Source organism: Vigna unguiculata, chromosome 7, assembly GCF_004118075.2.
Source record: "Vigna unguiculata cultivar IT97K-499-35 chromosome 7, ASM411807v1, whole genome shotgun sequence".
In the NCBI taxonomy this organism is placed as follows: Eukaryota; Viridiplantae; Streptophyta; class Magnoliopsida; order Fabales; family Fabaceae; genus Vigna; species Vigna unguiculata.
Genome location: NC_040285.1, coordinates 5,304,751 through 5,326,563, shown reverse-complemented (window position 1 = coordinate 5,326,563; position 21,813 = coordinate 5,304,751). Strand labels below are relative to the sequence as shown.

The window sequence follows — 21,813 nt, the reverse complement described above, 5'->3', positions numbered from 1 at the left end:
TGATGTTTGAGATAGTCATGTTGACATGATGCTAAAAATAGATTAAAAATATATGTTTAATGGGCTTTTTAGTTTCAATATTTACCATATTTATTCAATGCTAAAAATAGATCAAAAATAAATATAATATGATTTAAAGTATTATTTTAATATTATATTATGATTGTGTTTTGGGATTGCACCCATTTGCAAAATTAAGATCAAATTATATTCAATATTTTTTATCAATATTCATTGAAAAGGTAAGGCTTAAGTTAGTTAGTCTATAATTAGGTTAAATTCATATCACATTTATGTCATATTTTGAATTATACCAATATTTTATGAGTATTGTTTTGGTACACTTACACTTAATAAGTCTTACATCATTTAAGAGTTAAGATTAAGCGTAATTTGAATATTTTTACATTTCTCCATCCTTCGATATACCTTTTAAATTTCACACTTCAAAACAGACAATATCTCAAAAACTTCAACATAAGAAAGACTTTATAATCAATAGAAATATTTTTGGATAAATTTTTGTTATGTTTGTTGCATTTTTGAAATATTTTCACTTAATGAAAAGATTATCACTTAAGAAAAAAATGATGGTAAGAGAGCATGGTTAAAAATAAGTATATAATAAAATTAATGATTAAATAATAATATATAATTGTTGAATATACATATATTTTTAGAATGCTATGATCATATTTGGAATGAGAAGAGACGATGTTATAATAATGGTGGTAGAGACACCAAATTTATATTAAAGAGTGTATTTAGATATGTTTAATGTGTTGCAATCTTTTTAGAACTTTTTAGTTTCCATAATTTATATAATGTTTAGTTAAAAGATAAGTATTATGTAGCAATAATATAAATAGGCATATTTTGAAGCGATAAATAAATTAATAGAAAGGCAAGGGAAATTAAAAAAATAATAATAATAAGAAATTAAAAGTGGGAGAAGACAAAGAAGAGAGAATTATTAAGTCACAGTGATATTGTAGAGAAATTAAAAACCGTTTGAAGTTAGTTGGGGAGTGACTGGTGGATAAAGCGGGAAAAAAAAAAGTAGAAAGTGAAAAGAGAGAAAGTGGTGCGTGGTGGTGATGTGAGATTTTAGATCTTAGTATTAGCGTTTGTATGAGTAATTAGTAACAGTGCCATACCCTGCGACGGCATGTGACAGCTACTGCACCCACGTGCGAGAGAGAGAGGGGGTAAAAAAGTAACTTAGGGTTAAACAAATAGAAGAAGAAGAAGAAAAAAAAAAGCAAAAGCTAAAAGCAACAAACAACAAACAACAGTAACAGTAGTACTTTGTTCGATAACGCCGTCGGAGGGACGGCGAACACGCAAACAAGAAAAACGATCAGTTACTTAACGCCGTCAAAAGGTTGGCGTTTCTCGTTTAGTGTCTATAAAAAACCGTTATGTTGGAACCTGTCCTTCTGAGTCCACTCCATCCATTTCTCTCTCTCTCTTTCTCTCTTTCTTTTTCTCTTCAACATTCTCATTATTCTCTCCAAAGCAACAAGAGCAAGGAGAATTCAACTTTCTCTGCAATGGCGGTGGTTTCTTCTTCTTCTTCTTATTCGATGTGGGTCTTCTTTTTTCTCCTTCTGGCGCTGTTCATTCACCTACAAGCAGCCATGGCCACCACCACCACCACCACCACACCACAGATCTCTCACCTCAGGTCTCAACGCAAATGTTTCACTGTCAGAAGCTTCTTTTCTATGTGTTGTTCTGTGATGGGTTGGTTTAGCTTTAGCTTTAGCCACATTGTGTGGATTTCCAAACCGAAACAGTGTTCCTTATTACTTTCTCACCCCCATAAAAAACTTCGTGTGATTTGAGTTGCAACTCGTTTATATACACTCTCGGGTTGTTTCTTTAAGCAATGTGCGATCTCTGATGTGAAAACCGTTCAAGTGGGATTCACCACTGTTATACAAGTTTTAACTAGAAATCAGAGAAAGCTTAACACATTGGAAAATCTCAATTCCACTTTTCAAGTTGAACACTCGTTTTCATTTTCATTCATTGGTCTCATTTTTATTTTTTTTGTGAAAACAGAGAGAAAACGAAGATCTTGCTCTGAGCCGTTTTTTCGTTTTTGTTTTGACTATATAGGAATGTTGAAGTGGAAAAACACAGGTTGCCGAGCTTGCAGAACTCGTCAATGGCGGAAAGGTTAGTGTTCTTTCTTTCCACTATTAGAAGAAGCTAAAACTCTGATCCTGATTCCTTGAAACGCCGGTTAATCGAGACCGTGTGTTGAGTTTCTAACTTTAGGTCTCAGCCGTTGGATCGAGCAAACGATCACAGCCGTTGAAAAATCGTTGATGCTTCGATCTGGATCGTTTATTCGGTTATGTTCGTTTCTCTCTGTGTTTGTTTGCTTTGAGGGTTCTGCAAAAGCAAAATAACTCCCCACACCACCCCATTAAAGAGTTGGTTAACCGTCAACAAACTTTTTTTCCTCTTCCAAAACTACCCTCCCAACGTGTTAAATATTTTTTTCTCTTAAGGGTACTTTGGTCATTATCCAGAAAATAAGGTGAATAAATTTTTATCTTAACGGCTTTTATCAAGTTGTTGTTTTTTTCACTTTAACTTTTTACGGAGCAAATGTATTTACGGAACTCACTCAAATCTCTCACCGACAAGTGTCCCTGTTCAGTTTTTTTATTTTCCTCTATTTTTAATTTAACATTGTGCTGTCAATTTGTTTTTCTAAAATAGGTGTTTATTTGTTTTGAAGGAAAACAATTTGTTTCTCCATTTGTATTTATTAAATATTTAATTTATTATAGTACAGAAAGGACATTGGTTAACAGGTCACGGTTGCCGACTGCAATAAAGGATTTTTACATATATTATATTTTAATTTTCCTTACAATTTCACCAAAAGGTGTAGTTTATTTATTGCTGCTATCTATACATTTAGTGAATAAGTCAAACTTTGGTTATTAAAAGAAAAATTGATTCATTATATAAAGTTTAATGTTGTCATAAGACAACTATAACTAACCCTACTTAGTGAAATAATATAATCATTGAATTAGTAGTTTGATTGGTTATTTATTGTTTAAGATTTTGACTGTGCTTGTAACTGTTTCTTTCAGGGCACTAGAGGCCGAAAAATTAAATGAACAAGCTGCAGTGGCTAACCCAGAGGAAGTGGTTTCAATGGTTGAGATGTGGGTCTCTATTTCTCTGTCTCTCTCTCTTCATTTTCACTATACAGAGAAACCTTGTTACAATGTCCCTTCGTAGCTAAGCACATAAGTTAAAGCAAAAGACAAAATTACATGAACCTATAATGATCTATAATGTTTTATTATGTTTTTATTAATTTATTCATTCACATGGAGTAGGGACTATTGAGTGTAATGAGGGTAGGGTAGTGGTGTGCCGTGGCATTTTGGTGGCACTCATAACTCCCCCTTGAGAATTGAGACCTAACTATTTACCCAACTCACCCATTTTTTCAATCACTTTACTTTCCTGATTTTGCCACAGTTGAATGAATAAACTTTGAAGACTTAACCTTTTCTTCTTTTTGACCCTTTTGTGGCATGTCTGGTTAGGAAATTACCTTGTCACTAACCAGCAATGTTTTCGGTCATGGTCACTCTCTCTCTCTCTCTCCTTTTCATGGTTCAGTCACATGCACTTTCTCATGATATACCCTTCTTCACGCTCATGGTGCTTTTGCATGCCATTATAAATCTAATCCCTTTGCCTATAAGCAAATTAATGAATGTTTCCTCATAAATGTGTTGTACTTCCGGGGTACAACTCTTTCTCTCCCATTAAAAAACAGTTGCTTCTAGCAGTTCTGACCAAAATTTTCGGTGCTTGATATTTGGATTGAGTTTTTTGTATAACATTTTACCATGTGATGGTTGGTGATTCCGTGCAACGTGGCCACAGTTGCATATTTGGGTCAAGATCCATGTCAAGACAGAAAAGCATATTTACCATATCTTCTATTCCAAAAAAAAAGGCAAGAATTTTTAGCCGTTACAAGTAGGAAAATTCCTTTTGTCTTCACTCGTCACATGGATAAATTATTTTGACATCGTTTGTTTCCTCCACTAGGCTCAAGGAGATTTACTAAAAGTTTTATCTTGGGTAGTATCCAGTGGCTTTATTTTATTCCTGTTAGCTGACTCTACTCATTTAGATTAGGTCTAATTATTGTGATCCAAAAAGCCAGAACATTTTTTGTCTGCATTTACATACATGCCACAAAGGAATTTAACACGAGCATATGCAAACAAATTGTGTTAAATTTGTAACCCACAGTCATAGTTTTAAACTGTTGATGTTTGAAGGAAACAAAATTGGAAATTACATGAGGACTGATTGCTCAGTGTAGATTGAAAGAACTTGAACAACACCCAATAACGATTGTTGATTACAGTAATGGCATCATGAAAACAATGCTGTTCAATTTGTAACACCAAATGTGTTCAACTTGTATCACATCTTGGCATGTTATTAAATTAATAATTTGTTAAGATAACATCAAATAAAGATAGTTGCTTGACAACGATGGCACTAAGAAAATAATGTTGTTGATATTACAGGAGCATCCAAAATAGTACAGAGAGAAGGAATCTGGGGTTTTTCTCTTGTGGAACTGGTAACCCCATTGATGATTGCTGGCGTTGTGACCCCAACTGGCAACGCAACAGGAAGCGTCTTGCAGATTGTGGCATTGGTTTTGGCAGAAATGCCATTGGTGGTCGTGATGGAAAGTTCTATGTTGTGACTGACCCCAGGGATGATGACCCTGTGAACCCCAAACCTGGCACTCTTCGCCATGCTGTGATCCAGGACAGGCCCTTGTGGATTGTGTTCAAGAGGGACATGGTTATTCAGTTGAAGCAAGAGCTAATCATGAACAGCTTCAAGACCATTGATGGAAGAGGAGCCAATGTGCACATTGCTAATGGGGCATGTATCACAATCCAGTTTGTTACCAATGTCATCATCCATGGCCTGCATATTCATGATTGCGTACCTACTGGAAATGCCATGGTGAGGAGCTCCCCAACCCACTTTGGGTGGAGGACAATGGCTGATGGAGATGCCATCTCCATATTTAGCTCAAGCCACATTTGGGTTGACCACAACTCCTTGTCTCACTGTGCTGATGGCCTTGTGGATGCTGTCTTGGGCTCAACAGCCATTACTATTTCAAACAACCACTTCACCCACCACAATGAGGTACTTTCACTCTATTTTCCTGTGTCAAAGTGCACTTTTTCCCTTGTTGAATCATGGATCAAGTTTGTATTCCTTTGCAAATTCAGGTGATTCTGCTGGGCCACAGTGATTCTTACACAAGAGACAAGCTCATGCAAGTGACCATCGCATACAACCATTTCGGAGAGGGACTTATCCAGAGAATGCCACGGTAATATTTAATGTCACTTTTTGCATTGAAACCCCTTTGCTCGTTTTCCTCTTTTCCTCCTCTTTGTTGTGTGCTTTAAATGCATATAAATGTAACCACAAGATAGGTTGGTCTGATGGGCAGACTCGCAGCGACCCTCTTTGGTGCATTAATTTTGTTTTTAGGCTTTCTTCTTCAGTTTAAGGAAATCACAAATTTCTTAGACGAATTAGTTGTGCGGGACCAGATGGTGTAGCCATTAATCAACAACTGGATAGGGCTATTTTGTCCCCTCCTGCAATGATGTATTTCAAATCAGAGGTGGAATATTTATATTATCTAATCTAACAAAACATTGGTCATGAATAATGCAGGTGTAGACACGGATATTTTCACGTGGTGAACAATGACTACACTCACTGGGAAATGTATGCCATTGGTGGAAGTGCTAACCCCACCATTAACAGCCAGGGAAACCGATACAATGCTCCTGTTAACCCTTTTGCAAAGGAGGTACAATAGGACAATCAATCCATGTGATGCTGTAAATTGATGACGTTTTAGTTAAGCCATTTTCACTAACTGATTGAGAAAAAAAAATCTTGGTGTTGACAGGTGACTAAGAGAGTGGAAACAGCAGAAAGTCAGTGGAAGGGTTGGAATTGGAGATCAGAGGGAGATTTGTTGCTGAATGGTGCCTTTTTCACCCCATCAGGAGCTGGAGCCTCAGCCAGCTATGCCAGGGCCTCAAGCTTAGGAGCAAAATCTTCTTCCATGGTTGGTACCATAACTTCCAATGCTGGTGCACTCGGTTGCAAAAGAGGCCGTCAGTGCTAGCATATAAATATCAGCCACCAGAGCCATGTGAATGAAAGATCAATTATTTTTCTTTTGTGTTTGATTCTAAGTTTTTACCATATTATAGTAGAAAATCATCATATATCCATTGCTTTCCTCACACCTCCGTTGTCATCCTGCATTCTTGGCAAGTGTACATTAATTACACATGTCAATATGGTTTCTGTTACCCCATTGCCACATTGTGTGTTTTGCTGTTGCTCAATCATAGCTGCTCGACTTGCTCCAGCTGAAACAAACAATGCAATTGTAGGAGCAGGTGCAGAAGCGCCATCCATTGTTTTCCCTTTCATTTTTTGCCTTTCCCTTTGGTCCTTCCCAGTTCATCTCATCTCATCAACCTTACCCACCACCAATTATATGCATATTTTTCCAAATGTCAAATCATGTCTCCTTACATACTGTTCAGTCTTTTTCAGTTTTTCTTATAGGATTTGAATGAGCCCAAATATATAAATATATATATTTGATTTTTCCCTTTTGTTATTTTTTTACTATTTGTTTTGTTGAGTTAATTATACAAGCAAAAGCATGATTGTCAAAGTTGAGTTATATGGAAACACTTTATGAATGACGATTATGGAATTGTAATAGCTGTGGTGTTGCTTTTTAACTTTCTCAACTTTTTTAGCCTTTTTTCCTTGTCAATGGAAGTAATGTTTGCTTTTGTTATGCAATTATGGCTGTAAATCATTAAACATATCTGCCAGTGTTGGTTTCTCTACCAACATGTGCGATTCGTTCATGTGCACCACATGATCCTCCCCTCCCTCATTATCTTTCTAATTAACATGATGACCCCCTTTACCTAAGTTGTCCCCCCCTTAATGCTAACTATTATCATGCCTCAAATACTGAACAAGACATGCCATCATGTTAAAGTATCGTTCAACATTAGTTTTGTCCTCAATTACACAAAGGAATGCTTGTGCAACAAAAGAAAGTAATGTTAATTGAAAAGCAAAAGAAAAAAAAAGACATGATTAATGTTATATGAGATAGGAAGGGTGGATAATTGTAGCAGTGACTGAGAAAAGCAACATAAACTAAGTCTAAGTATTGACATGACAGAATGAAGTGAAGCAATGTGAATAAGGTATGAAAGAGGTGTTTGATTTGTGAATGGAGTATTGTTCAAATGTCTTTGTCTGTGTGACAAGTGGTTGGAGGGAAGGTAGTAAATGCCTGCGGAGAGAGCAATGGACAGTGATGAATGTGATGATGAGTGGTGAATGCACATGGTTAGATTTGTAATAAAGACTATACCTCCCATGCATGTGAGATAGGACCCATAGGGCATGTGCCTGCTTCTTCGCCAAATTCTCCATTCACTTTCCAATCCACTTTTTCTTTGCTAATCACAATTTCATAAACATCTATAACCAATCAATACTTCAATCAGTAATATACAAAGAAATATCTATAAACTCATTTTCTTTTAAGTTTTGGATCGAAATTCATGTCCAATATTTTATACATTCACTTATGGTTGAAAAAAAAAATCACAAATCCATCCTTTTAAGATTTCAGATTAAAGATGAAGAAAGATATTTTATATATTATTGATTCATGGTTTGAAGCTTGTCAGAATCCTGATTATAACATTCACATTCTCCCAATACCCATTTGAAGAACTTAATAATATGATTTTCTGTTTACACTATAGTATTTTTAATTAGATGACACAATTGAGTTTATTGGTGATAAATTTTAGACTCTAAATGATAATAGTTTATGATGAATGAAGAACACTATTTATTAGAATATAGAAATGAATTTCGATGATTTTTATTGTCATATGATTTTAGATTGAAAGTGAAACCAGATATTTTATATATGATTTAATCGTAGCCTAAAATAAAATATGATATATATATATATATATATATATATATATATATATATATATATATATATATATATATATATATATATATATATATATATATATATATATAATTGATTTGAAACTTGAATTCCAATTATAAGATTCCCATTCTCTCAATAGCCACTTAACACTATGATCTTCTATTTACATTGTAAGATTTTTAATTAAATGACCCAAATGAGTTTATTAGTAATAAAGTTTAGATTCTAAATAGGAATTAACTTAGATGATTTTTATTGTCTCAAGAGTTAATACGTGTAATTGTTTTGTGTTTGTGTATTAGATGACTAGTGAATGAAATTTTATCTGATATAATGAGTGGCATAGTATCATTTATATCTAAGTATTATTGGTATATATAATCTTTACTTAAGACGTGACTTTATAATAGATGCTTGAATTAAACGTTTAGACCCATCATTTTCTTTATCCTTCCAAGATTGGTACGAACTAATGTCTGGCCATAAATTTGTGTATCTAAATATTTTTTGTTTTTAGTTTTCCATTCAAAATATAAGACAACAAATGTTTATCATCAAACACCTTAATCAATGGGTGTAAATTTATTCATCAATAATCCAAAATTCAAATCTTCAATATTTTGCTATATCAAGACATAACTTTTGTTATTCATAAAGATTATGTTTTTTACGGAAATATGTCGATTAGTTTCCAAAGTAAGTCACTCCAGAGTATTAAATGTTTCATAGTTAAAGTTAACAGTTATTTATAAGCATCATTCTTCACCAACTTAACATTTTTCTCATAACAAAGTCATATAAAAGTAGTAAAATGACAACTTCAAGATAAATAATCCTAATCCGGTAACATAAAGAATGTTGTTGTATAAAAAAAATATAAGTTCGGTTTAAAATTAAAAAAAAAAAGTCCATTTCATATTTTCTTTTATTTAATATCTTTTACTAAGATCATATATGTTTTTAGTCTCTTAATTAAAATTGAAATTAATCCATATTTTAAATTTTGATAAATTTCTCGATCTCAAACTTTAAAAAGGATGGAAATAATATTTTAATTCAATTAAGTTAAATATGTTTGACATGTCAAACACATTTCATACTACATTTAAATTATTTATATTGTTTGACATTTTCTGAATTCAACCTCAACTATAAAACATATTTGACACATAAAATAATTTAACATAATTAAATTAAAAGAATTATATTCAGTCATTTATAAAGTTTAATACCAAAATATATCAAAATGTCATATATAAATGAATTCCAAATTTTAATTTCACATTAAAATTAAAGAATATATATATTTAACCATTATCTTTATAATAATTTTCGTAAATGTTCTTAATTTAATTTATTTTCTTATGCAGATCAAGATAATGTACTATGTCAAATCTTCATACAACATAACAAGAAAGAGTTATATGGACTCGTAAAAATAAATTAAAATATCAAATTGAATGTTAATTTTAGTAATGAGATTATTAAATTTTATTTTCTACGGTGAGACTTGAAAAGTGGAGGCTGAATTTAATGATCCAGAATTCTTGAAAAATGGGTAGAAACATAGAAAGAAAAGTTGTCTGTTTAAAATTGTAGTGGTATGTATTTAGTAGAGAAAAAGCTAGGTCATAACACTTCTTTGGCAACATTTGACCATGTTGCAAAGTTTCAATCCAATGGTAATTTTGAGTACAAGGATAGAAAAAGGAACAATGAATCTAAATTCGTTGCACCGACAACGTTAAAGGGTAGTCCCAGTACTACTAGTCGTAGCCCTAATGGTCCCACAAACAAAAACCCTCATTCAATACTACCCTTAAGAAGGGCATTCAAAGTTCAAAGGTATTTTTGTTGCTAAAACTTAGTTCTAGATTATTAAATGTTTTTAGTGTTTCTAATTGTGCTTTATTAAGATATATTAAAAATTAGGGTTAAATATGTTTTTGTTCCCTAAGTGAATTTTAAAATTAGTCTATTTCAAAATTTTAGACCAATTTAGTTCTTCATTTCTCAAAATACGTAAATTTAGTCATTTTAATCAATTTTTGTTAGGTTTATTTGATGTTTTGTATGTATTTTAAGATTGTATTTGAGTTGTTTATAATATTTGACGCATTTTACTTTAATGTTAAATCAAATATTATTATGAAATATGTTTGAAATGTCAAATAAATTTAACAAAATTTGATTAAAATGACGAAATTTACGTATTTCGAAACATGCGAAACATAAAGAACTAAATTAGTCCAAAATTTTAAAATTAACTAATTCTAAAATTTACTCAAAGTTAAAAAAAAAAAAACATATCTAATCCTAAAAATTATTTTACGATTGAAGTATAGCCCTAAAAATATATTTAATTTTTCAATGCTAGATTTGTTGTTTCAATATTCACTATTAAAATTATATGGAAGGCAACTTTGAGTGAGAGTGAGGGGCTCAAGAAAATTTTACACACATTCGAAACTATCATAATTATTTCTTAAGAACAAACAAAGGGCCCCACTCTATGAGATTTTATTTTTCATTTCAAGAAAACAATTTTTTTTTCTTCTTCAAATGATAACTATGATTATTGTTGTTATTATTCCGAGAGGTTTGGATCTCAAGACGTGAAAAAATTGAATTTTTAGGGTTAGTCTCTTGGCCCCAAAAGCATAATTGCAACTCTGTTATGTTTGTTATTAATTCAGCCATGATTCCGTTCTAGAAATTTTCAGATCAATGAGCTTTAAAATTTTCATAACCATGTCAAAAACCAGTTCTTCAATAGATCTGAGAGTTTAGTTTGTCATTTTTTTTTTCTAGAAACCCAAACTTTTTTTTTCAAATTTTAGAGATTGAAATAATTGTTTTTTTTTCATATAAGAGACTTCAAACGTAATTAACTAAAATTAGTTATAATGCTATATTAAATGAAATAACTTGTTTTTTGGTGAGATGGTTTTGTTTAAACTACACATGCTAAACTCTTTTTTTCTAAATAGAGTTTTATTGAATACTAAATCACATCAACGAATAACTTTATTAATAAATAAAAAAAGTCAATGATATTCATGGACAAGTTTAAATATTTCATATCACTTATAAAAGATATTTTAATCAATTTTTTGTTTAAAGGTTTATAGATTCTCTGAGAATGATATAAACGATCTAATGTTTATATTTATATGTAGATTCTACTATATTTGGTAGATGGTATTAGGAAACGTGTTTATTAATTTTTAGATTGTTTGGTTTAATCGTCCATGTATTTGTTATGTTAATTAATAAGAAGCACAATTTGTGTCATTTTTGTTACTCTAAGTGTGTTTCACATTAGTTACGATATCTTTTTATAAATAAGATCTTTATACCATTAGTTGTGACTAACGTTTAATTTGTTTTGAGTAAGAATTTATTAAGAAAGAAACTGTACAGATGTAATATCTAAATTTAGTGAATTTTTTTATAGATATAAATTAAGATCTGATAATATTGTTGGGTTTATATTTTGTCGTTTAGTTTGGTTGTAGTTAGTAAAAGATTGTAGTTCTATATAGGGGCGACTCAATGTTTTGAGAGACCTAAAGCAAACTTACAAAATGAAATATTTTATTTAAAATTTATTTTTTGAGTTTTTTATGGAAAATTATTTATTAAACTGTCATAATTTATTTCATTTAACATTTATTTTTCAATAGATAATAAGACTAATCCATTTAATATTTCTTGAGACATTGATGGGTTTAAATAAGTTTTTATTATCTTTAGCTTTGAGAAACTCCTTTTACACTAGAATTGTTAACATTATTCTATAAGTTATATATGTATTTGAAAAAAAAAAGTATTCTTTTTATATAATTAAGAATGTCAATTGGCTTATCATTTTCCAAACCTATAATTTTTCTTAAGATATTTAATTCTGAAATTAAATCAAATTTATCAATATCCAAGAAATTATCATGCTTTAAAGATTTTTCAAGTTTTAAGCATTTTTCTTTCAAAAATGAAATATCTACAATACATAAGACATTTGCTCTTTTTTGTTCATAGCTCCTTTTTGTTATGCAATTAAAGTCTCAATTCTTCTTTTCTTTTGAATTCTTGAATAGCCTGATTCAAATTTTTTAGTTGACATATCTATATATTTTTATATGAAATAAAAGATTATAATATATAAAACACTACTAAAGATATATATATATATATATATATATATATATATATATATATATAACGAATGAGTTAAAACTATAAAATCTGGTTCTGGTTATCAAGAAAATAAACTCAATAGTAGACTTTATCTTGAAGTTTCAAGTCTCTTTTTCATTCGTGAACTGGTTTAAAATTAAAATTCGTTTTGTCCAAAATTTCGATACATTTTGATCTTTAAACTTTAACAATAAATGAATATAATAATTTTAATCCAAATACATTAATTTTTTTGAGATGTCGAATGTATTTCTTAACATATACTGAACCAAGAATGTGTAAAATAATATAAACAACTCGCATTCAACATGTCAAACAAAATTAACATAATTAGATTAAAAAACTATATTTATTTATTTTTTAAGTTTAAAAATCAAAATATATCAAAATTTTAAATATCGATTAATTTCAATTTTAATTAAAATTTGGAATTAAAAATATATTTAATCCAATAAATAATATCTCAAAACATACTATCTTATCTATAAAAGACACTCTAAGAAATAAAAGAAAAAATATATTTAAATTATTTTTATCTTCAATTTCTAAAGCATGTGAGGTCATTGAATGTGGTATAATAAATAGCGAGAAGAAAGAAGAAGATCTAAGAATGTTGGTAAGAAACAAAAAAAACATTGGGAATGTGTGATGAAGGGTTAAGAAACCAAACCAAAATGCAATGTAAGATCTTGAAAATAGGAATGCCGACAAAAGGGCCGTGTCTTTCTCGACTTTTTCAAGGTTGGCAGTAGAAGAGTATGTCTGTATTACTATTTTTCTTTTAAAACAAATCAATAAAATATTAAGTCACGTTAAAAATAAATAAATAAAAATAGAATATTATTTTTTTTTCGATAATTCTTAAAATTTTAAAATTTTATGTTGAAGCAAATTTGCTTTTTAACTAAATTGACGTAGGTCGAAAGTATTTATTGATATTCCTTATAATTACTTTTCATAAAAAAATTTAAATATTTGCTTTTGTATTCCACGCCCACATAACATGGCATTCTTAAGGTAACTTTAGTTATTATTTTCACATTCATATCTTTCTCTTCTTTTATATGACCTTCAATTAATTACATATATGCAACTATTAGGGGTTAGAAAGGAAAATGTAGAATACAAAATTCTACATTTGTTTTACTAAAACCAATGAAGTTTACTAAACTATTTAGTTTTTCCAATGAAAACTTTAAATAATATTTAAAGACACAGAAAATCTTCACAATACAGAAAAAGAAACATGATACAGGCATTTCAGGAAGAAACAAAAGTGTGGTCAATTCGTGATGAAACACACAAAATTCAAGAAAAATGCAATTTATTCTTCAGATCTTGATCAATAAATGCCATCAAAACATGAAATGTATGTATTTTGCTATAGTTGATTCATGTCGGTGCCACCAAATAATTATCTCCAGATTTTATGTGCAGAGTTTCATTGAAAATTAAATAATTTAAAATAATTTTAAGACTTAAAAGTTTTATATGAAATTTTGAGAAAGAAAAATTATATATATATATATATATATATATATATATATATATATATATATATATACTTTAAAGAATTTAGAAAAAACAAGTTTAGAAACTATAATTTTTGTCTCCTTAAAAAACCCATTAGGGTAATATATTTATTAAATATTTTGTAGTGTATTGTCACAACACAAAGAAGAAGGAAACCGGTTATTCATTTTAAAAATTGGAAAATTTTAGAGTTAAGTGTTTTTTTGGACTCATTTATTTCTGTTATACATATTTTATTTTGATATATTTATTTAATCTGTTTATTTTAATTAATAATTTATTTTAAATTATTTAGTTCAAAAGTATTTATTGTAAATTTAAATAAATCATAGTATTAAGTACTTACCAATTTCGTTCAGGATTAATATCCAAAAAACTATTGATCATATCTACTAGAATATATTTTTCTCAACTAAAATTAGACTTTACCGTTAACTCATTTTAATAGAAGAAAATACGATTTAAAATAAATAAGGTTAAAATATGTGTTCGTTTTTTAAACCTTAACTAATTGAAATTCGTGTTTGTTTTTGGTTTTGATATAAATATAAAATTTTTAACTCAATTACATCGAGTTCGTTGAGGATGTTAAATGACATTTTCGATTAACATTAAGTGAAAACGTACTTCTATAAACAATTTAAATATTAATTTAAAATGTATTTGACATATTAAAATAATTTAATATATAAAATTAATAAAATATTTAATTTTAAGATTTGAAAAGTAAAATATATATTTAATTTTAAAACAAAAATAAATTTTAATTTCACATCAAATTTTAAGAACTAAACGCATATTTAACCTGCATAAATATCTATTATTACATAACTTTCAATAATATCTTATTCTTTTTATTCTTAAAATTAAGCACGTTAATACAAAACAATTTCTTAACATTTTTATAACACACCAGGAAACATATGCATTTATAATAAAAATAATAAAATTATTATTATTATTATACTTATAAAAGTAAAAATAAATAACTTACTATTTTATTGTAAATAGTTTTTAAGTTTAAAAAATAATGAAATTGAAAGACAAATATATTTAAATTAAAAAAATGAACATGTGATAATGTAATTATTTTAATTTAAAGAATCTATTACTAAAGATAAAATGGAAAAGAAAATGTGTACATTAAGAGAAAGAAATCCCAATAATAATAAAAATAAAACGGAGATTTTAATGCCAATAAATTTATAACCATACATACAAGAAGAAAACCATTTAATCATCATCATTCTAATCGACTTGGAAAAAAATTCCTTAAATGAAACTCGATGTGCCATATTTGAAAATAAAGAAACTATTTAAATTGGAAAGTATTGAACATTTACTATTTATCAAACATTCTTAACAATTTAAATTAAAAAAAATAACCTAACCAATATTTCATCAATTCTATTTTTATTTCTTATGCTTCTTTTTATATATAATCATTTATATTTTTTTCTCTTTCAGCAATTTTGTTCAGATAAAAACATCTGTAAACTTGAAAGATTAGCTTTTTTGGTATACCTTTCTGTTTCTTGTGTGATTTTTGTTCTTTTAGGGGAGAATTTGTACACACAAAAATCAAAAATAGTGTCATATTTGGTACTGTTAAAAACATTCCCTTTGAGGTACATAATAATGTACCAAATGAGATTTCAGACGTTATTGATCTGAAAAGTATAACCAGCTTCTGCAAAATGAGATTTCACCAATGCAAGAGATTTGGAGCGGTGGGAAATTTTGTTCTTTTCTTCTTTGGGCATTTCTGCATACCTACAAAGAGTAAATGGAAGGAATTAGGTTTTGCAAGAAACTATGAAACGTTTGAACGGAAAATGACATGAAAGAAGGGATTGAAATACGTTTGATCATAGCCTTCAGGTTCAAAAATAGGATCCCATCCAAAATCATTAGGCCCTCTTGGTGGAACAATCTTCCCCTAACATTACCATGGACCACAAAACGAGTTAGTTACATTCATTTCGTACATTAACCATACTGAGATATGTAATTTCTACAATTTCTTTGTCTCTCTTTCTTCTATATAATATGTCATAATAATCAAGGAAATAAACATAAAAAATGATGTATAAACTATAATAAACACCAATTGTCTTGTGCCATAAGTCACTTGAACCAAGTCACAATTAAATTGTAACTTTAAGTTGGTATGTTCCGTATAAAAGGTTGTCCTAATTGATAACTATAACTTTTGTCCCGGTAATAAAGGTTCAATTCAATAATTGGTGTTAAAGTCAAAGTCGCATACAATTGTTAAGAGAGAAATGGTTACAAGTTATATCAATTATCCTGTGATATAGGTTAGGTGGATAAGTCATAATCGACAATTAGTATTAAAGTCAAGGTCCCGAATTCAATTTCTAGTGAGATAATTGTCAAGAGAGTTTCTAATGGAACAATTGTTAAGAGAGAAACTATTACAAGTTATATCAATTATCATCTGACATAGGTCTAGGTCAGGTGAGTAAGTCATAATCGAAAAATTCGATTCCTAAAACAACTCGATTCCTAAAACAACAATTGTTGAGGGTATACATATCACACATATCAACCACTTTCTATCAAGTCTAAGTGAATTGATCATCATAAATGAAACTCGTTGAATAAGTGAGAATCATTCACTAAATAAGGAAAGGGGAAACCTGTGTTTTTATTCGTTGTAATGTTCATCAAACTTGGTTTTCATGAATTAGTATTCAGACTCAACAACATATTTTTAAACTTGTATTTTAGTCAACTTTGTTCTAGTGGCAAAAAACAAAAACGACACTAAACATTAAATTTAAGCACCACCAAAGGAATTAACTTTACATATTTTTAAAAGTTTGAAAGACTAATTCATCAATTTAGGAGTATATGGACTAAAATCAAGTTTAATAAAAATTATCAGATTAAAGAAGTGTTGAAGAAAGTGCTGCTAGCATTTTTCAATTTGGAAAAGCAGTTTATGTTAGTATTTGAATCATTTATTAACCAGATGGAAATAAGGAGATTCATATTATTACAACCCCAATATTAAACTGGCAAAGAAAATATATGAATTGGTAATTATATATAAAGGGATTCAAAGAAATACCGGAGTTTTTCCAGAAAATGTGATAGGTTCACTATCTGGACCTGCCGCAAAGGAAAATACACATAAGGCAAATGCTGATTTATCATCATATGCCATTAGCAAATTGTTGAGACCTGGAAAACGAATGAAAGGAATGAGTAAAATCAAATTTTGTGGGATATCCTTATTCCTGAAAACATGAACAAAAAATTCAAAACTGATTCAAAGTTATGCAGTTTAGGTGCAACCTTCATGGCCAATCTTCTGCAGAAACCACTTGCTGCATGATACATCAATGCAATTAGACAATAATCATTAGGAAGTAAAGATAATGAATCTAAAAAATCTCACTTGCTCAATGCCGATGATTTAGAAATTAGTGTAGACACTGAAGCTTAAAAGAACTCAGATGAATATTTCTATACTCAATATTGAATGAGAATGACCTACAAGGATGAGAATATTACATAAACATTAAACAGTCAGTTCTAGTTCTAATTGATAAGCACCCAAGCACTTGGTGAACCCACCGTCAAAAGCAGTATTAAGAGGGGGTTGGGGGGAGAACTAAACACTTACCCCATAATACCCAAGTTCCTATAACAAGGTTGCAAAGGATTAACTAGATTTGCAATATCATACTTTACAACCAATAACTTCACAAAAATGTTGACTTATAGATAGTGGTGGTACAAACCGCGTGACTCATGATTAAGAGCTCTTCAAAGAGCTCAACAAATTTGTCATTTCCAAAGTAAGAATTGGAAGTGGAGCACATATTGCTATGAGAGGTATATGAACAGCTACAGTTAAGAGTCACTCAGGTTTGATTTTAATTTTTGATGTCCATCATATGTTCATGAGATTATTCAAAATTTGTTGCTCAACTATTGGAGAAAGGAGTGAGCATACGGAGATCAGGATACTATGGAGGAAAATTTGCTTAAGATGGTTTTGCAGTATAAAATAATGAAATATAGATGTGTGCTGGACAAATGTGAGAATACAACATACATACACCAATATCCCTTTAATGAAGATTAGAGATAAACCCTAAAAGAAAGGTTGGAGACTACTAAAGAATCCATATACACCAAATCAAGCTCCATCGACCTAAAAATAAGGATCATGCACAATGGCAAACTAGAATCTCTAAAGCCAACCCCATTTAGTGGGAATGAAATATACTCGGTATTCATTAGAGAATAATGGTGGAAAGAAGTCACAAAATTACTGGACAGAACACAGATTTTGAGGATCTATGCCTCCCAAAGCCCAAAGGACCCAATTTCCCCAAAAATCACAAGATCATTCTCTCTCACTCACGCTATCTCAACCTACCTTCTTATTTCAACCGGTCTCAGCAAAAGAAAGATAAACCCAGACCAATAATACAAAATGACCTAATATGTACATACATTTATAAAAAAAAAAAAAAGCTATTCTCTAAGATCTATCATCATCAGTTTCCTACCATAGTTGCAGCCTATTTTAAGAAACCATATGCTTGCACTTTTCTACATCAGTTTCATGCTAAAAAACTATAGTATAAATGAATAACAATAATATGAGGGCTTGAAAAATTATGACAGAATAAAGGGGTAAAGTTCACTGAGTACAATGGTTAAGGGTGAAAATGAACTTACATGTAAGGCCCTGAAAAAGTGTAAAACGGTCAATCAAAATCAGTCAGGTTGTATAATAATGCCAGCTTTCGTTGCATAAAAAAAACAAAATAATATCCACCTGGAAGACCCTTCAAGGCATTGAAGCAGAGGCAAGTGTCTTCAACCAACACAGGTCCATTCACCTTGGCATACATAGCAGAAAAAAGTATAAAAACAATAAAACAAAGAAAAACAACCAAAAATCACACAAGACCAAGCATATTTGAGAAAACTATAACAAGGTACCTGAAGGGCAGCCATTCGAGCCTTCTCTTTAGAGATATCTTCAGGCTCTCCTTGCAACTCGGGCACTTCATATAAAAAGCATGGAAAAACAAACTCTAAGAAGTATTATTAAACAAGAAAAGTAACCGAACACAAAATAATGGTCTCTTTGATTCACTCACTTCTCACGTATCAGTTCTAAAAGTTGTTTTTCTAAAACAATTTCACACTACTGACCAATCAATTACTTAGTAAAAAATGAATAAAGTTTTGAAAATTGTTTTCAAAACAAGTGTGTCAAAACCAAAAAAGTAGAAGCAGTTAAAAGATGTTTTCTCATTTTTTTTTCTCCCACTTTTTTCTTGCCCCGTGTTTTCCGCACTCTGCTATACAACTTGTTCCACCCTCCACACTAGTGGTTTGAGAAACTTTGTTTAGTTTTGCATTTTCCAAACCTAAAAACAACCTTTGAAAACAGAAATCAAACACACCCTAAATGTCTCAACCAAACAGACAACATAGACAAGTAGGGGGAAAGCATAAACAACTCAAAATTGAAAATGTAATTTAAAAGGAAAGGTAAGAGTGATTATTATTATTACAATCAATTTTGAGGGACTGGAAAGGAATGGAATTCCCCAAGATGGCACGAACTTCTTCAAGCTTTTTGGCATTTCCAGTCACAAAAGTAACAGGACGTGACAGGACCAACCCTCTTGCAGCAGCCATTTCCCTAATCTCGTTTGATTTTTCTGGAAAGTAAATCAGTGAGAAAATCAGAGAGACCCATTATAGAAAAAAACATTTCTTTTTCAATTTTTCTTCATGGGCATGACAAAATAATCACAACAAAAGAGAAAAAAAAAAAAAAAAAAAAAACTTTTGGTAGTTTTTTGTTCTATTTTTGGAAGAAAAGAACCAGGAAGGAAAAGTTGAGAAGGAATTGCATACCGTAGAGTCGACTTCCCACAACCCCGGCGGCACTGAAGGGATTGCCACTGCTGACTCTCTTTTGATTATAAATAACTTTAGTTATTTTCAAAATTTAATCACAATTTTAATTTTTGTTTCCCCACTTTAATAGTGAGATTTTAAATAATATGTAATTTTGGTTTATTTTCATAATTTAAGATTTTTATACTATTATAACAAGTGAGAACATGTGTATCCATTTTTTAATTTATTAATAAAAATAATTAATTTTAGTATTGGTAATTAATTAAATTTTAAAAAAAATAATTATAAAATTGATAGAAAAGTCTGAACAAAAAATTACAAAATCAATATTTTTATTAATGTGTTCGATTTTTTAATTTTTAAAAAAATTTAAGTTAAGATTTATAACAAATTTATAATTAATTTTTAAAATAATTGTTAAATATAAAATTAAAAAATAAGATATATATGAAAAAAGTTTTTAAAATAATGATTTAAGACATGTTTTTAGAATAACGGTTAAAAATAAATTCTTTATAAAATAATTAATTTTTAAAAAAATTAAGGATAAAAATAGTATTATAAGACGTGGACAAAAAAAGGTATTGTCTGTATTGTTATAGAATAGATAGATAAAATATAAATATAGATAAAGATAAAATACATAATTTTAAAAGTATATAATATTATAAAAAGAGTATAAAAATATTAAATAACAAAATATATAAATATATTTATAACTATTTTTTCTTACTAATTTTACTTTCATTAATTTAAATTATTTTATTTTCTAAATTTTATAATTAGTTTTTAAAATTTAATTATATGTCTATAGTAAAATTACACTTACTTTCATTAATATCAATTGATTTATTATTTTACTCTTTAAATTATATAAGTACTTTTTAAAATTTAATTAATTATCTATTAACGAATTTTTCTGTTGATAATTACCAATAAAATATGATTTTTGTCAATAAAATTTTACCGACAAATTTTTTATTGTTGGTATTTTGGTTTAACGACATATTTTGACTATTACCGATGAATTTTGACCGTCGATAATATAAGTTTTTTTTTGTAGTGGTACCAAACTTAAGGTTTTGCTTTAAAAATTGTTTGTTGGTTTAGATTAAGTTTTAAGTTCTCAAACTCTTTAAAAGTATTTTGAAGTTTTAAGTTTTTGAAAGGTTTAATTATGACTTTGGTTCCCATTTTGGAGTCAAAATCTCAAAATGGTACCCAAATTTTTAAAAATCTCAAAATAGTCCCCTTTTTTGTTGAAACGTCTCATGTTTGCCATTTCCGTAAAGTCAAGGTTGACGCCGTTAGAGGGAGTGCCACGTGTCAGTTCCTCATTTTTTTGAATTTTTTTTTTTGATTTTTTTTGATTTTTTTTAAAAAATCAAAAAAAAATGCCACGTGTCAAGATGTCATCGTGCCACGTGGCAGTGACAGTGACACATGTCAGTATTATGCCAAGTGTCATTTTCTTAGTCTCAATTTGGTCCCTTTATTTTAATTTGTCTCAATTTAGTCCCAATTTTTGTAAAAATGAGCAATTTTGTCCCTCTTTAAATTGAAATAAAATTTAATTTTATATAAATGTTATACAAATATTTTTATTCAAATTGATATTTTTATTATATATTTTTAACATAGCTAAGTTTATTTAAAATTATGTTTCATATTCAACTTTACTTAAAATTGTTTTCAAATTTTAAATTTATATGTGTTTTATTGTAACATGAACTAGTTAATTTATGAATTTTTTTTTATTAACATTATTTTCTATCAACAACTTTTAAACCATTTTAAATAAAGTTCAATGTAAAATATGAATTAAATGAACTTAATTTGGTTAAAAACATTTACTTGAAATATCAATGTTCATGGAAATATTTGTGTACATTTATATAGAAATTAAATTTGATTTCAATTTGGAGAGGGACAAAATTGCTAATTTTTACAAAAATTGGGACTAAATTGAGACAAATTAAAATAAAGGGACCAAATTTAGACTAAGAAAATGACACGTGGCGTAATACTGA

At 29.2% G+C, this 21,813-nt stretch overlaps 2 protein-coding genes across 2 annotated transcripts; one reads left to right on the top strand and one right to left on the bottom strand.

Annotated features, from left to right (window-relative positions):
• The first annotated feature begins 1,447 nt into the window (after window positions 1–1,447).
• Window positions 1,448–6,881, top strand: LOC114191754 (probable pectate lyase 8). Its single transcript, XM_028081129.1, has 7 exons — window positions 1,448–1,687; window positions 2,125–2,184; window positions 3,120–3,194; window positions 4,590–5,232; window positions 5,319–5,422; window positions 5,776–5,914; window positions 6,017–6,881. The coding sequence occupies exons 1-7, from the start codon at window positions 1,554–1,556 to the stop codon at window positions 6,236–6,238; spliced, it is 1,377 nt and encodes a 458-aa protein (XP_027936930.1). The 5' UTR covers window positions 1,448–1,553; the 3' UTR covers window positions 6,239–6,881.
• An 8,470-nt stretch (window positions 6,882–15,351) lies between these two features.
• LOC114189890 (inosine triphosphate pyrophosphatase) lies at window positions 15,352–19,881 on the bottom strand. Its single transcript, XM_028078611.1, has 9 exons — window positions 19,778–19,881; window positions 19,429–19,578; window positions 18,848–18,912; window positions 18,681–18,744; window positions 18,581–18,590; window positions 17,183–17,214; window positions 16,956–17,068; window positions 15,721–15,797; window positions 15,352–15,631 (listed from the first exon to the last, which is right to left on the bottom strand). Exons 2-9 carry the CDS (start codon window positions 19,553–19,555, stop codon window positions 15,514–15,516), a joined length of 606 nt encoding a protein of 201 aa, XP_027934412.1. The 5' UTR covers window positions 19,556–19,578; window positions 19,778–19,881; the 3' UTR covers window positions 15,352–15,513.
• Window positions 19,882–21,813: the final 1,932 nt, after the last annotated feature.

Bases quoted from the DNA above. Each gene is read 5' to 3' on its own strand.
- LOC114191754 (XM_028081129.1), top strand. From the start codon at position 1,554: ATGGCGGTGGTTTCTTCTTCTTCTTCTTATTCGATGTGGGTCTTCTTT. The intron at 1,688-2,124 runs GTCTCAACGCAA...TTGACTATATAG, and splicing joins CCACAGATCTCTCACCTCAG to GAATGTTGAAGTGGAAAAAC. The intron at 5,423-5,775 runs GTAATATTTAAT...TGAATAATGCAG, and splicing joins CTTATCCAGAGAATGCCACG to GTGTAGACACGGATATTTTC.
- LOC114189890 (XM_028078611.1), bottom strand. From the start codon at position 19,555: ATGGCTGCTGCAAGAGGGTTGGTCCTGTCACGTCCTGTTACTTTTGTG. The intron at 17,069-17,182 runs GTTGCACCTAAA...TTCGTTTTCCAG, and splicing joins GCAGAAGATTGGCCATGAAG to GTCTCAACAATTTGCTAATG. The intron at 15,798-16,955 runs GTATTTCTTTGA...TGGTAATGTTAG, and splicing joins CATTTTCTGGAAAAACTCCG to GGGAAGATTGTTCCACCAAG.